We start from the raw sequence: 12,323 nt of genomic DNA, 5'->3' as shown, positions 1-12,323 counted from the left end.
TGATGATGAAAAGAATGCAATGTATGGAGAATCTCTATTAAGATAGAGAGTATATGAAAGGCCAAATAGAATTTGGAGATGAAGAATACAATGATCTGAAACTCATTGATTTGACATGGTAGAAGAAAGAATGAATTGACCCTGAAGAATCAAAAGAAATTATTCAATCTGAAGAGAAGAGAGAAAACAATGAAGAAAAGTAACAAAGCCTGAGAGACCAGATCAATACCAAGTGTTTCAACACATTTGCAAGAACAATCCCAGAAGAGAGACAATAAAGGACAGATAAGTATATTTGAAAAAACTAATTGTCAAAAAAATTCTCAAATTTGCCGTGGCCGGGTGGCTCAGTTGGTTGGAACATTATCCCATACACCAAAACACTGTGGGTTCAATTCCTGTAAGGGCACATACCTAAGTTGTAGTTCTGATCCCTGGTCAGGGTGTGTATGGAGGCAACATATAAATGGTTCTCTTTCACAATGGTGTTTCTCTCTCTAAAATCAATAAACATATCCTCAGATGAAGATAAAAAAACAAACTCATGTTTGATGAAAAACATAATGAACATATCACAGTCCAACTATTAAAAGTAAAGGCTGAGAAAAACTTCTTAAAAATAAGAGATAAACAACCTATCACCAAAGGAGACCAAAATTTTGATTAATAGCTAACTTCTCTCCAAAAATAATGGAAGTGTCTCTGGGGTAACATATTCAAAGTTATTTAAAAAAAACAAAACTGCCAGTCCAGTATGGCTCATTGGTTGAGCATCAACCTATGAACCAGGAGGTCACAGTTCAATTCTCAGTCAGGGCGCATGCCAGGGTTGCTGGCTTGATTTCCAGTAGATGGCATGCAGGAGGCAGCCAATCAATGATTCTCTCTCATCATTGATGTTTCTCTCACTCTCCCTTCCTCTCTGAAATCAATAAAAAATAAATTTTTAAAAAAGAAAATCTTTAAAAAAATAAAAAAGGTCAGTCCATGTATTATGCTATACCCAGCAAAACTATTCTTTAAAAAAGGCAAATTAAAGATATTCCCAACAAAGACTGAAAATATAAGATAGCAGTATAGTATTGTATTGTTGAGTTGTAATATATAAAGATATTACAAATGACAATAGCACAAAGAGAAGAAAATGCTAAAATATAGTTAATCCATGTTACCAGAATTAAATTTGTATTATTTTGAAGTGTACTATGATAAGTTGACGTGTATTATCATCCCTAGAGCAACCACTAAAATGTAACTTAAATAAAAGAGGAACAGGAGACCTCTTTAGCTATGAAAAAAACAGAAAACAAAAAGTGATATAGCAGATATTATAAACAACTATATCAATATTAAACATGAATGAACCATACCCAACTGAAATAACAGAAGAGATTGCCAGACTGGAATTTAAAAAAGCAAGATCCAGCTGATAAAGGACTTGCAGTCACAATATGTGATTTCTTAAAATGAATAAAACAACAGTGCAATATACAGATGATGATGTACTGTAGAACTGTATACCAGAAACCTACATAATTTTACTGACCGATGTCACCCCAATACATTCAAATTTTTAAAAAAAGAAGAAGAAGACTATAAGAAGTACTGTACAAGATGTGGAGACACTGGAACCCTCAAACACTGGTGGTTGGAATATAATATTGTTGTATAGTTATTTTGGAAACAATTCCTCAGGTTCATAAAAGTTACCACATGACTCATCAACTTTAATCCTAGAAGTCTACCAGGAGAAATGAAACACAAATCCACACAAAGACATGTACACACATATACATATACACACACAAAGAGGGAGAGGGTGGAAGGGAAGAGCAAAAGGGAGGCGGCAATAGAAAATTAGGCAAATGAACACAACTAATGAATCTCTGTCAAGAGTAAATGGAAATAACTTCTATTATTCTGTTAACATTTCTGTACGTTTGAAATTACATCAAATTTAAAATTATTTTTAAAAGGGGCACAAATATCATGTGGCAAGTTCCTGCAATCAACATCCTCAATGAAGACCATATACAGCTTAAAAGTTATTAGAAAACTACAGGTAATTTTAATAAAATCACTTCAAGAATATAATTTGGTTAAATATAAAAAGCAATAAAATATACTCTAATTTTTCTATTGAGTTAAATAAATTTGTAAATCCTGTAACAGCATGTTCATATTCACAAAATCTGAATGAAAAACAAACACAATTTTCCATTTCTGATACAGTGTAATTCAAAAGTTCATTTTGAAGGGGACTGAGCTTTTGATCTAATTTTCCTTTCAATATCAAGCATCATTATATACTTATTCAAAATTGGAAGTGTCATTTTTTTATGTAACAAAAGACTGCAGTCCTGAAATAAATTTCATTAGTGACCATGATAATGTTAAAAAAAAAAAGACCACAAAAATGCATGGTACATTTTTAAAAGTTTATAATCACTTAATTCTGATTGTACCTTTACATTTACAATTCACTATTTTTAAGATTTTTTTTTTTTAAACACAATTTTATATGTGGACAATCTGGAGCATAATTAAGTGTATCTTAATGAAGTTTCCACAGATGTATGTAGAAATATGGTGTACCAGCAGCCAAATAGCATCACTTCTTTATCAAAGATCAATGGTACTACCTAAAAATGAGGACAATTCTTCAACAATTTCATTTTTTCTAAGTAAAAAGACTTCCAAGGAGCTCAAGGCACAATTTTATTCACATCTAGTAGAGTAACCCAGCATAAAATCATTATTCATGTGCAACTTAATAACTGATGGACATTTCTCAAACAAGCTGTTTCAATCCTGATAGTTCTTTATTTTCTTTAACATAGTTGCTATGGATTGCTAATTTGCAATAGGTGTCATCATGAGAATAACCAAAAGTAGATAAATGTGACAAAAGGTTGAGAAAGTGTTTCACACACTTGAGTGATACCAGGTCAAAAATGGGAGAGAAGTGTTGCAAAAGGAGAGTACTGCAATGCTACTTATATTCTTGCAGTAAAACCAGCAATGGACCCATTTCAAGAGAGATCACCTCAATTCCAATTTCTTCCCTTCAAGAACAATTTGAATCTCTTTGGCATCCAAAGTCTCGTAGGTCAATAAAGCTTCTGCTAGATTCTTATGCTCTTTTGCATGAGTCTTCAAGATATGTTTTGCTCGTTCATATGAGTCCTAAAATAGAAAAGCAGATCTATAAGAGGCAAAAAAAACTTAGGAGAAGCAAAAGCCATAAGAGAGAAAAGAAAAAATCTATGTACCCTAAAAATGTGTATCAATTTATTTCTATTTATAAAGATAAAAGCATTTAAAAAAATTTTTATTGATTTTAGAGAGGAGAGAAACATCAATTTGTTTTTTTCTTATTTAATCCTCACCCGAGGATAAGCATAGAGAGAGGAAGGGAGAAAGAGAGAATCATGGATGTGTGAGAGAAACATCAATTGGTGGCCCTCCTTATGTGCCATGACCAAGAATTGAACCAACAACCTTTGGTGCACAGGACCATGCTCAACCATGGAGCCACTCCAGCCTGGCCATTGGCTGACTCTCATACGTGCCCTGTCCAGGGATCGAATCCATAAACTCAACTTATCTGGACAACGCAACTAAGCTACCCAGCTAAGGCAAATAAAAACATATAAAAGCTTGGTTCCCAAAAATAATACTTTTGTACTTTCCAAATGTTTTATTTTTTACCTCAAAATCTATCACATAGGAAAATTATTACCTAGGTCAAGAGGTACTTTAAAAAATTAAAGTATACTTTGTATTTATCTGCTTTTTAAATAAGGCCTCTGAACATAGAAATCTATTTATCTATTCAGTATGTATGTTTAAAAAGAAGGAAATTTGCTCCTTTTGCCTCTTGATTTCACTGATTTATTTAACAGCCAGAAAAGACCTATTATTTCTGTTTTTCACTTGTATAATATACTTTCTTGTTAATTTGTGACAACTATAACAGTATTACTACAGCTGATCCCTGATTTCCATACATTTTTCTTTGCAATCCACCTTGAATTTGTCACTTAAGTCCTTCAACTGTCTTTCCAAAAGTGAGTTTGGGTTGAGTTTATCAGGTCGTAAAATAAAGACACTACTAACAATTCATTTATGGCAGTGTCACATTTGTCTGTACAATGTTTTTGCCAATATTTTTATATTTAGTCATATTTTTGCCCTTATAAAAATGGGTGGAAAAGAACTTGGGCCAGTGTTGACTGGCCCCCAGGCCTCCTGGCCATCCTAGCCAGCTGGCACAGCAGGGGTGGCTAACGGCTCTGACCACAAGACCACGCCTGGGATTGGGCCCAGGGATAGAGGTGAGCCCCACCTGCCGCTCTGCCTGAGATCCTGGGGTTGATCTGAGGATCCCTCTCAAGCCAAAAAGCCAGGACCTTTGCAAATCCATTGATTCTGGCTGGTCCCAGTCTTCGGGGACCCACGCCACCATCACAAGTAGCAGAAGAGGATTTCTGGGCTGATCCTTACCAACACAGATGATGTAAACACTCTGAACCGTGATGTTTTTGTATCAATGTTTGTGCAATAATGAATGTACTCCCTCTTCTATCAAGCTCTACTCCTTTCAAGTTCATGCTATTTGACTACAGCCTTACCCAACAGCCTTCACTGTGCTAACTAAGTCCACATTCACTAAAGACTTCTGGCTCTTGGCTTAGTCTTCTCCATTCCAAGACCTACCTTCATGCAACCTCAAATAGAACCATATCCAACCTCTGAACTAGCTCCACATCCATGAATCTTTCCCAACTTTTAATCTTCACTACACTACCTCCAGTTCAACAAATATGAAACTGACCTTATGACCTACATCCTTGCCAGCCTTAGGCCATGACCAGTGTTTACTCAGTAAATGATACAACTGAGTTGCATGGGGCAGAAATCTAAAATATTGTTTTTAGATTCATAGCTGCTCTCTCAACCAAAATATCACAAAGGCATTTGGTTCCACTACATCAGTATCTCTTGAACCCACATGTTTCTCAATTTCTACATTTCACCACCCGAACCCGAGCATCCATTATACCGTGACTAGATGACCACAGTACCTACCAACTGATCTCACTGAATCTACTTTTACACACTCTTTTATCCTAATCTGTATTGAACCCTGCAGTCAATATGACCTTTGTTTTGCTTATTCAGTATTCTGAGCATATGCACACTGCTAGGCACAAGCAAATAACACATGCTGAATATATGTCAGAATGGGAAAACAATAAAGAATCAATAATATAGTTCATTCTAATAACTCTTATGGTTTTATAAATAAAAGAAAATTAAATATTTATAATCACTAATATAAACTGTTCTTAGTCTACAGTCAGAATAAAATAAAGATCCAGTCTATGTATGACCACAGGTCTCTAACAACATATTTAAATCAAGGTTGCCCCCTGGCCAGTGTTGCTCAATGATTAGTGTTGCTCAATGATTAGAGCATCGGTCTGTGCACCAAAGAAGTGTGGATTCGATTCCCAGTCAAGGCTCATCAAAGGCACATTCCTGGGTTCCAGGTTTGATTCCCAGCCCTGGTAGGGGCCTGTGTGGGAGGCAATTAATCAATGTGTCTCTCTCACACCTCTCTCTCTCTCTCTCTCTCTTTCTCTCTCACACACACACCTCCACCCCTCCACCCCAGCCCCATCCCTTCCACTCTTTCTAAAAATCAATGAAAAAAATATCCTCAGGTGAGGATTAACAAATAAATAAATAAATCATGGTTGAAATAGTGCACCTATTATCTTTATTATCTTTATTTCTAAAGAACAAAAGGGTTTAACCCAACTATTTAGGCACATTATGACTAAATAAATAAATGTAGAAAAATATGATCATTACCTTCAGAAGGATTCTGATTTCTTGTTCAATAGCTGATTGCGTTTCTGGACTTAGTTTCCCCGTATCACTGTAGGTCATAACTCCAAGCTAAAACAAATGGAAAGAAATTGAACAGAAAACAAAACAAAACAAAAAACTCCACAAATAAAACATAACAGAGGGCCCTAACCGTTTTGGCTCAGTGGATAGAGCGTCGACCTGTGGACTGAAAGGTCCCAGGTTCGATTCCGGTCAAGGGCATGTATCTAGGTTGCGTGCACATCCTCAGTAGGGGGTGTGCAGGAGGCAGCTGGTCGATGTTTCTCTCTCATCGATGTTTCTAACTCTCTATCCCTCTCCCTTCCTCTCTGTAAAAAATCAATAAAATATATTAAAAAAAAAAAAACACATAACAGAGGAAGTACCATCCTATACATAAGAAAACCAATTTCATGGAGGGAAATTAAGAAATTCAATATAAAATGGCCTTAAAGGCAAAGAAATTTTATCATTTTTCTGAAAGTATAACACTAAAACTAAAGTGTGAGCAAGACAGAAAATTTAAAATCATAAGTATGCTAGTGAGTGCCTTCTTAGAAAACTCTGGCAGCTATTCCAAGTCCAGAAATCCACAATTCAGAGTATTAGAATTGCTTCATGGAACCACAGCGATAATGCAAGAAAGTGAAAAGGGTAAAGTATGGCAGGCTCAGCAAGTAGATTTTTTATGTCATATGAATAGAAACGGCAAAGTATTTGTCTTACATTTTGTTAACTCATGAACGAATAATTATTAGTGTTCAAGTAGGTAGAATGGAAACAGAATACTAAACTACTCAGAAAATAAGGTTTAGTTTAGAATAAGCAAAGACAACTCCATTTGGAATGAGACAGAGGAAAGTAAATATTATCAATTTAAAATGAAAACCCTCTCTCAAGAGACACTTGGCACATATCATTGGAGACATGAGGAATAATAAAATTAGCCAATACCTTTTCACTCATTCCAAATTTGGTAACCATCCACTTTGCTATTTTAGTTGCATTATCAAAATCACTGGAAGCACCTAAAATTTTAAAATAAACATAGAACTCATTTTAAAAAAAATATCTTTAAACCAACAAACACAATTTGAACTAACGCCATTGTTTACAGCCAACCTGTTGTTATATGGTCAGTTCCAAATATAAGCTCCTCTGCCACTCTTCCTCCCATACTAACATCCATTTGTGCAAGCAGCTGAGCTCTGGTTTCATTCCACCTGTCATTCTCAGGCAACAGGGAAACCTAGACAATTGAAAAACCGAAAAAAATTCAGGGAGTTTTGGAACACCTACAAATAACCAGAATTATCATCTGGTCCTCCCACCTTACTTAATACCATGATGCTGAAAGCCCCAAGACATTTAGTAGAGATGACCATCAGGTGACTGATGACAAAACCAGCAATTTATAAAATAAGGAAAATTATTTTATAAGTAACAGGTAGATAATGCTGATATAGGACTCTTTTATCCTCTGTTGCACAAAAAAGCTTAAAATCTCTACAATTAGAAAGATATGAGAACAAAATTTGTACTCAATAAGAAAAATCTTAGAAAAACTACTGAGCCAGTACATTTCTTTTGTGGGGGGAAAAATGCAATTACATAACTAAGAATTATAATTTGCTGCTATTCCAGAATTAAATTTCATATTGTAATATATAATATCTGGAATATTAAGGATATTCTTTATTAAAAGATAAATTTCACAAGGATCTCTAATTTCAAGATGGTTCAGGAAGTTAAAGAAAATATCAACAGCCCTAGCTGGTTTGGCTCAGTTGTATAGAGCATCAGCCTGTGGACCGAAGAGTCCCAGGTTCGATTCTGGTCAAGGGCACATTCCTGGATTGTGGGCTCAATCCCCAGTAGGGGATGTGCAGGAGGCAACCAATCAATGATTCTCTGTCATCATTGATGTTTCTATCTCCCTCTCCCTTCCTCTCTGAAATCAATAAAAATACTTAAGAAAAAAAGAAAAGAAAGAAAGAAAATATCAACAGCCCTAGCTGATTTGGCTCAGTGGATAGAAGGGTCCTGGATTCGATTTCAGTCAAGGGCACATGTCAGGTTGCGGGCTCAATCCCCAGTGGGAGGCGTGCAGGAGGCAGCCGATCAATGATTCTCTCTCATCATTGATGTTTCTATCTCTCTATCCCTCTTCCTTCCTCTCTGAAATCAATAAAAATATATATTAAAAACATATGAGAAAATATCAAAAAATTTAGCAAGTAGCTGAATGTTGTCTTAAAAGGATTTTATCAGCAATTTCATGCATATCCTTCTGGAAAGTGCTATCTAAAAGCAAAGAAAAACTGCAAGATACTTACATGTCCAAGTGTTGGCCCTCGAGGCATGATTGTAGCTTTGTTGATAGGCATTGCATCTTTAGTGTAATATGCAATAATAGCATGGCCAGATTCATGATATGCAGTGATGGTTTTGTTTTTGTTATCGATTTCCACACTTCTACGTTCAGGCCCTAAAAGCAAAAAATTAATCAGGTTAAATGCTCCATTAGAGAGATATATTTAAAGGAATGAAACCTATCTGCTTCAAAGTTGTTCTCAGAGTAACATGATTTAATTTCATTAAGAAATATTTTAAACAAAGTAAAAGCTTAAAAATAAGTACATATTAACTACAATGTCAACTGAAAACCAAAATTGTTAGAACTATCATCTTACTCTCATAGCCAAAGGGAAAGCTTAATTATATTTCTAGAAATTAAACTTTCAATTTAAAAGGAATGTCTTATCTAACCTGTTTTGAAGCCAATTCATGAGTTATAGTAAAAAATACTAAGAAGAGTAAAATTAACTATCCTTTCATCAGCAATATTAGACAAGAGTAAAAACATAGGCACCCATGATCTACATTTGTCTGTGAGAGGCCAAATTGTTTTTCTTCATTCAAATATATATTTTCATGTCCCTATACATTTGTTTTTATTATTATTTGTTGTTGTTAATCCTCACCTGGGGATATTTTTTCCATTGATTTTTAGAAAGTGTAGAAAGGAGCAAGGTGGGGAAAGGGAGAGAGGGAAAGAGGGAAGGAGGAAAGGAAGGAAGGAGGAGGGAGGAGGAAGAAAAAGAGAAAAACATTGATGTCAGAGAGGCACATCGATTGGCTGCTTCCCACACCTGCCCCAATTGGGGCCCGTGATCTAACCTGCAACCCAAGTGCATGCCCCTGACTGGTCATCAAACCCTCAGCCCTTCAATTCTCAAGCCAAGATTCTAACCACAGAAAAACACTGGCAGGGCTACCTTTGTTTTATTAATAACCTCTCAAAATGAAGAATTTATTCTCTAACATACTGAATAGTATAAGACAGGAAAATAAAGAAAACCTACCCATTAGAATTTTATCTTTGGAAAATTCAAGTTCTTTCATGGTAACCATTTCTTTTCCATCAACAGCTGCCTTTAAAGCAGCTTGGTTCACAAGATTCTCCAACTCTGCTCCAGAGAAGCCAACAGTACCTCGAGCTATGATTTCTGGATCAACAGCTGTGTAGATATAACACAATATATTAAAGTTCCAAAACAGCCAAAAGAAAGTTTGCCAGAAAAAACCCAAATTCCGAAAGAAAAAAACAAAACAGCCATCGTGAACTATAATTTAAAATATTTATCTTAATTAAACTAAAAAATTTATTTTACTAACTTCTAAGGGGAAAAAGTCAAAATTGTTATAAGTATTACATTAAAACTGCCATTGGGACAAATAACAAAAGCTCTTAAATTTAAATAGCTTTGTGAAAAAACAAAGAAATGTAGAGTTATCTGATCATTTAAAAACCTTCAGTTATGACCTACATCATTAGTGGCCTAATGACAAATTGAAAAAGCATACTCATAGACATTTTTTTTTCCCCTAAAATTTCATTTTGAAATATTCTGGACATAAAAGCTCCCTTTATTATGGAAAACTTATTTGGTTTTTTGTTGTTTTTTTTTCCTTGATTCAGCTATCTTGAAAATACTGCAGCTTTAATAGCTGCTTTTATTACTCAGGTTGGTCCATGATATTTCCTTTCCATGTGTTTTGTTTCACAGGTGGTTTTCCCCTCCTTTGACACCAAAGGGACTATATCATGAGATACTGTGCTCATAATATGCAGGTGTTTTTTCTATTGTTTCATATTTTGCATTTATCTTTAAAAACATACATACATTCATCTTTAAGTATTATCTATCTGAATACTCAAAAGAAAACTTTCATTCGAATCAGAATTCAAAATGATAAAATCTACTGGATATGCATTAAGTATGAAATGGACTTTAAAAAAAAAAAAGGACATATAAATGCAAGAAAAAATGATGTATAAAGGAACTGGTCTTTTAAAACATTGCTCAAGTAACAACCACAAACAGGATGGATTGACATATTACCATTTTATGGAGATAACAATGTTTATATCATGGAATAAGACTTACACTGATCAAACTTTATTTTATTGAGATACCATTTCAAAATTTCTGTTCGACCTCTTACATCTGGCCTTGGAACTGTAACCTGCATGTCAAAACGACCAGGACGAATTAAGGCACTAAAGAGAAAATACAAAAAGAAAATGAAAATTAGTAAGCTGACTATGCTGAAGGTCAAGTTAAATAGGACCACCACACTCAGGAGAGGTTAGAAAGACAATGCAACCAGAGGTTAGATGGAGTTCTGAAGGTAAGTATTCAGATAGTTCCTTATAAAACATGGCTCAAGTAAGTTTTAATAACCAGAAGACAGAGCAAAGGTATACATTGATAAATGTGTACCTACAGACAGCAGACACCCCTCAGAAACAAAAATGTGCAGGTCAATCAGCCAGGGAACAGATAATTCTAAACCAGTCTATTAGAGTCTCAGGCAAAGACAAACTATCAGATGAAACAAAAATATGAATAACTTTTATAATAACATCAATAAAAATTTAAAATTATACTAAATTTTATTTTAAAAGTGCTCTCCAGCCCTAACTGGTTTGGCTCAGTCAATAAGGAGCATCGGCCTGCGGACTGAAAGGTCCCAGGTTCGATTCCAGTCAAGGGCATGTACCTTGGTTGAGGGCACATCCCCAGTGGAGAGTGTGCAGGAGGCAGCTGGTCGATGTTTCTCTCTCATCGATGTTTCTAGCTCTCTATCCCTCTCCCTTCCTTTCTGTAAAAAATCAATAAAATATATTTTTAAAAAATAAAAGTGCTCTCCACCCAAAAACGTTTTTGTGATATATAAGTTGTCAGAGGCCTTTTAACAGCTTTATTGAGTTAACTTACATATCACCAAATTTAAAGTAGGTAATCCAGCATGCTCTTCCTCTCTCTTGAGCAATTTCCCTTCCTCTGGGCTCCTTCTCTCGGCATTTCTTTTTCCTAAACCCCAAGTGCCCTTCTTTTGCCTCTGTGGCCTTTCCTGTGCCCACACAGCCCACCTGGCTTACCTTTTCTATTTCTGTGACTTTCTAAATAAACTTTCTCTTATAATTTAAAAAATCAGTGGATAATTCAAAGCTCTTTAATATACTCAGAATTCTGTAACCATCACCACAATCTAATTTTAGAATGTTTTCACCACCCCTCAAAAATAAAACACAAAAAACCATATCCACTGGTAGTCACTCCTCATTCTCCCCAGCCTCTGGCAACCATTAATCTATCTACTTTTTATTGCCCTGGATTTACTTATATTGGACATTTCATATAAAGGGAACCACATAATATATGATGTTTTGTGATGGACTTCCTCCCCTTAGCATCATATTTTTAAAGTTCATCCATGTTTCAACATATATCAGTACTTCACAAAAATTTTCTTTCAATACTTACTTATCTAATGCCTCTGGGAAGTTTGTGGCTCCAATGATGATAACTCCTTCATTGGGTTTAAAACTATTTAAAAAAAAAAAGTACTTTTTCACTAAAAATTAAAACAGCACACATATATAAATGCTCTACATAAAACTGTTTATCATTAATCTTAATAGCAAAGAAAAAGGATTGGTATTTTTATGCCCCAAATAATATCTTTATTTTTTAAAAGAAACAAATGTTAGCACAGTGTACTTCACTACAACTGCTAATATATAGTCACCAAATCATCTGTGATTATATACCTGCACAATATTTGTTTTACTTAGGAAGAGATGACCTGACACAAGAAGCTTGGGCACCTGACTAAATTTTTGAAAAATTATTTTCAAGTTTACCAATTTAAATTATATGCTCCTAAACTTCCTATTTGGTTCCAGAATGTGTTATAAGAAATATTTTTGCTTCTTTCCAAGCAACCCCACCTCTTGCTTTTTATATTATGAAAACTGGTGCAAGCTTTTAATCTGTCGCAACACTAAAATCTGGTCACAAATTGGGTAGGGACCAGCATACTCTCCCTTTACATCTCCAAATAGTATCAGCAGG

At 34.9% G+C, this 12,323-nt stretch overlaps 1 protein-coding gene across 2 annotated transcripts in view; it reads right to left on the bottom strand.

Moving 5' to 3' along the window:
* Positions 1-2,424: 2,424 nt before the first annotated feature.
* The window catches only part of YME1L1 (YME1 like 1 ATPase), a 58,630-nt gene continuing 48,731 nt past the window's right edge, over positions 2,425-12,323 (bottom strand). Inside the window, exons 13-20 of one of the 2 annotated variants that reach the window (XM_036344801.1) lie at positions 11,733-11,795; positions 10,350-10,462; positions 9,264-9,419; positions 8,235-8,386; positions 7,021-7,147; positions 6,853-6,926; positions 5,881-5,967; positions 2,425-3,186 (exon numbers count right to left, since the gene is read on the bottom strand). In XM_036344801.1, the coding sequence (XP_036200694.1) occupies positions 3,043-3,186; positions 5,881-5,967; positions 6,853-6,926; positions 7,021-7,147; positions 8,235-8,386; positions 9,264-9,419; positions 10,350-10,462; positions 11,733-11,795 (916 nt within the window). In that variant the 3' untranslated portion in view covers positions 2,425-3,042. The remainder of the gene's footprint in view (positions 3,187-5,880; positions 5,968-6,852; positions 6,927-7,020; positions 7,148-8,234; positions 8,387-9,263; positions 9,420-10,349; positions 10,463-11,732; positions 11,796-12,323) is intronic. The other variant, XM_036344809.1, reaches the window with a different exon arrangement.

Source organism: Myotis myotis, unplaced genomic scaffold (genome assembly GCF_014108235.1).
Source record: "Myotis myotis isolate mMyoMyo1 unplaced genomic scaffold, mMyoMyo1.p scaffold_m19_p_1, whole genome shotgun sequence".
NCBI classification, from domain to species: Eukaryota; Metazoa; Chordata; class Mammalia; order Chiroptera; family Vespertilionidae; genus Myotis; species Myotis myotis.
This window is presented reverse-complemented; position numbering and strand designations above follow the sequence as displayed.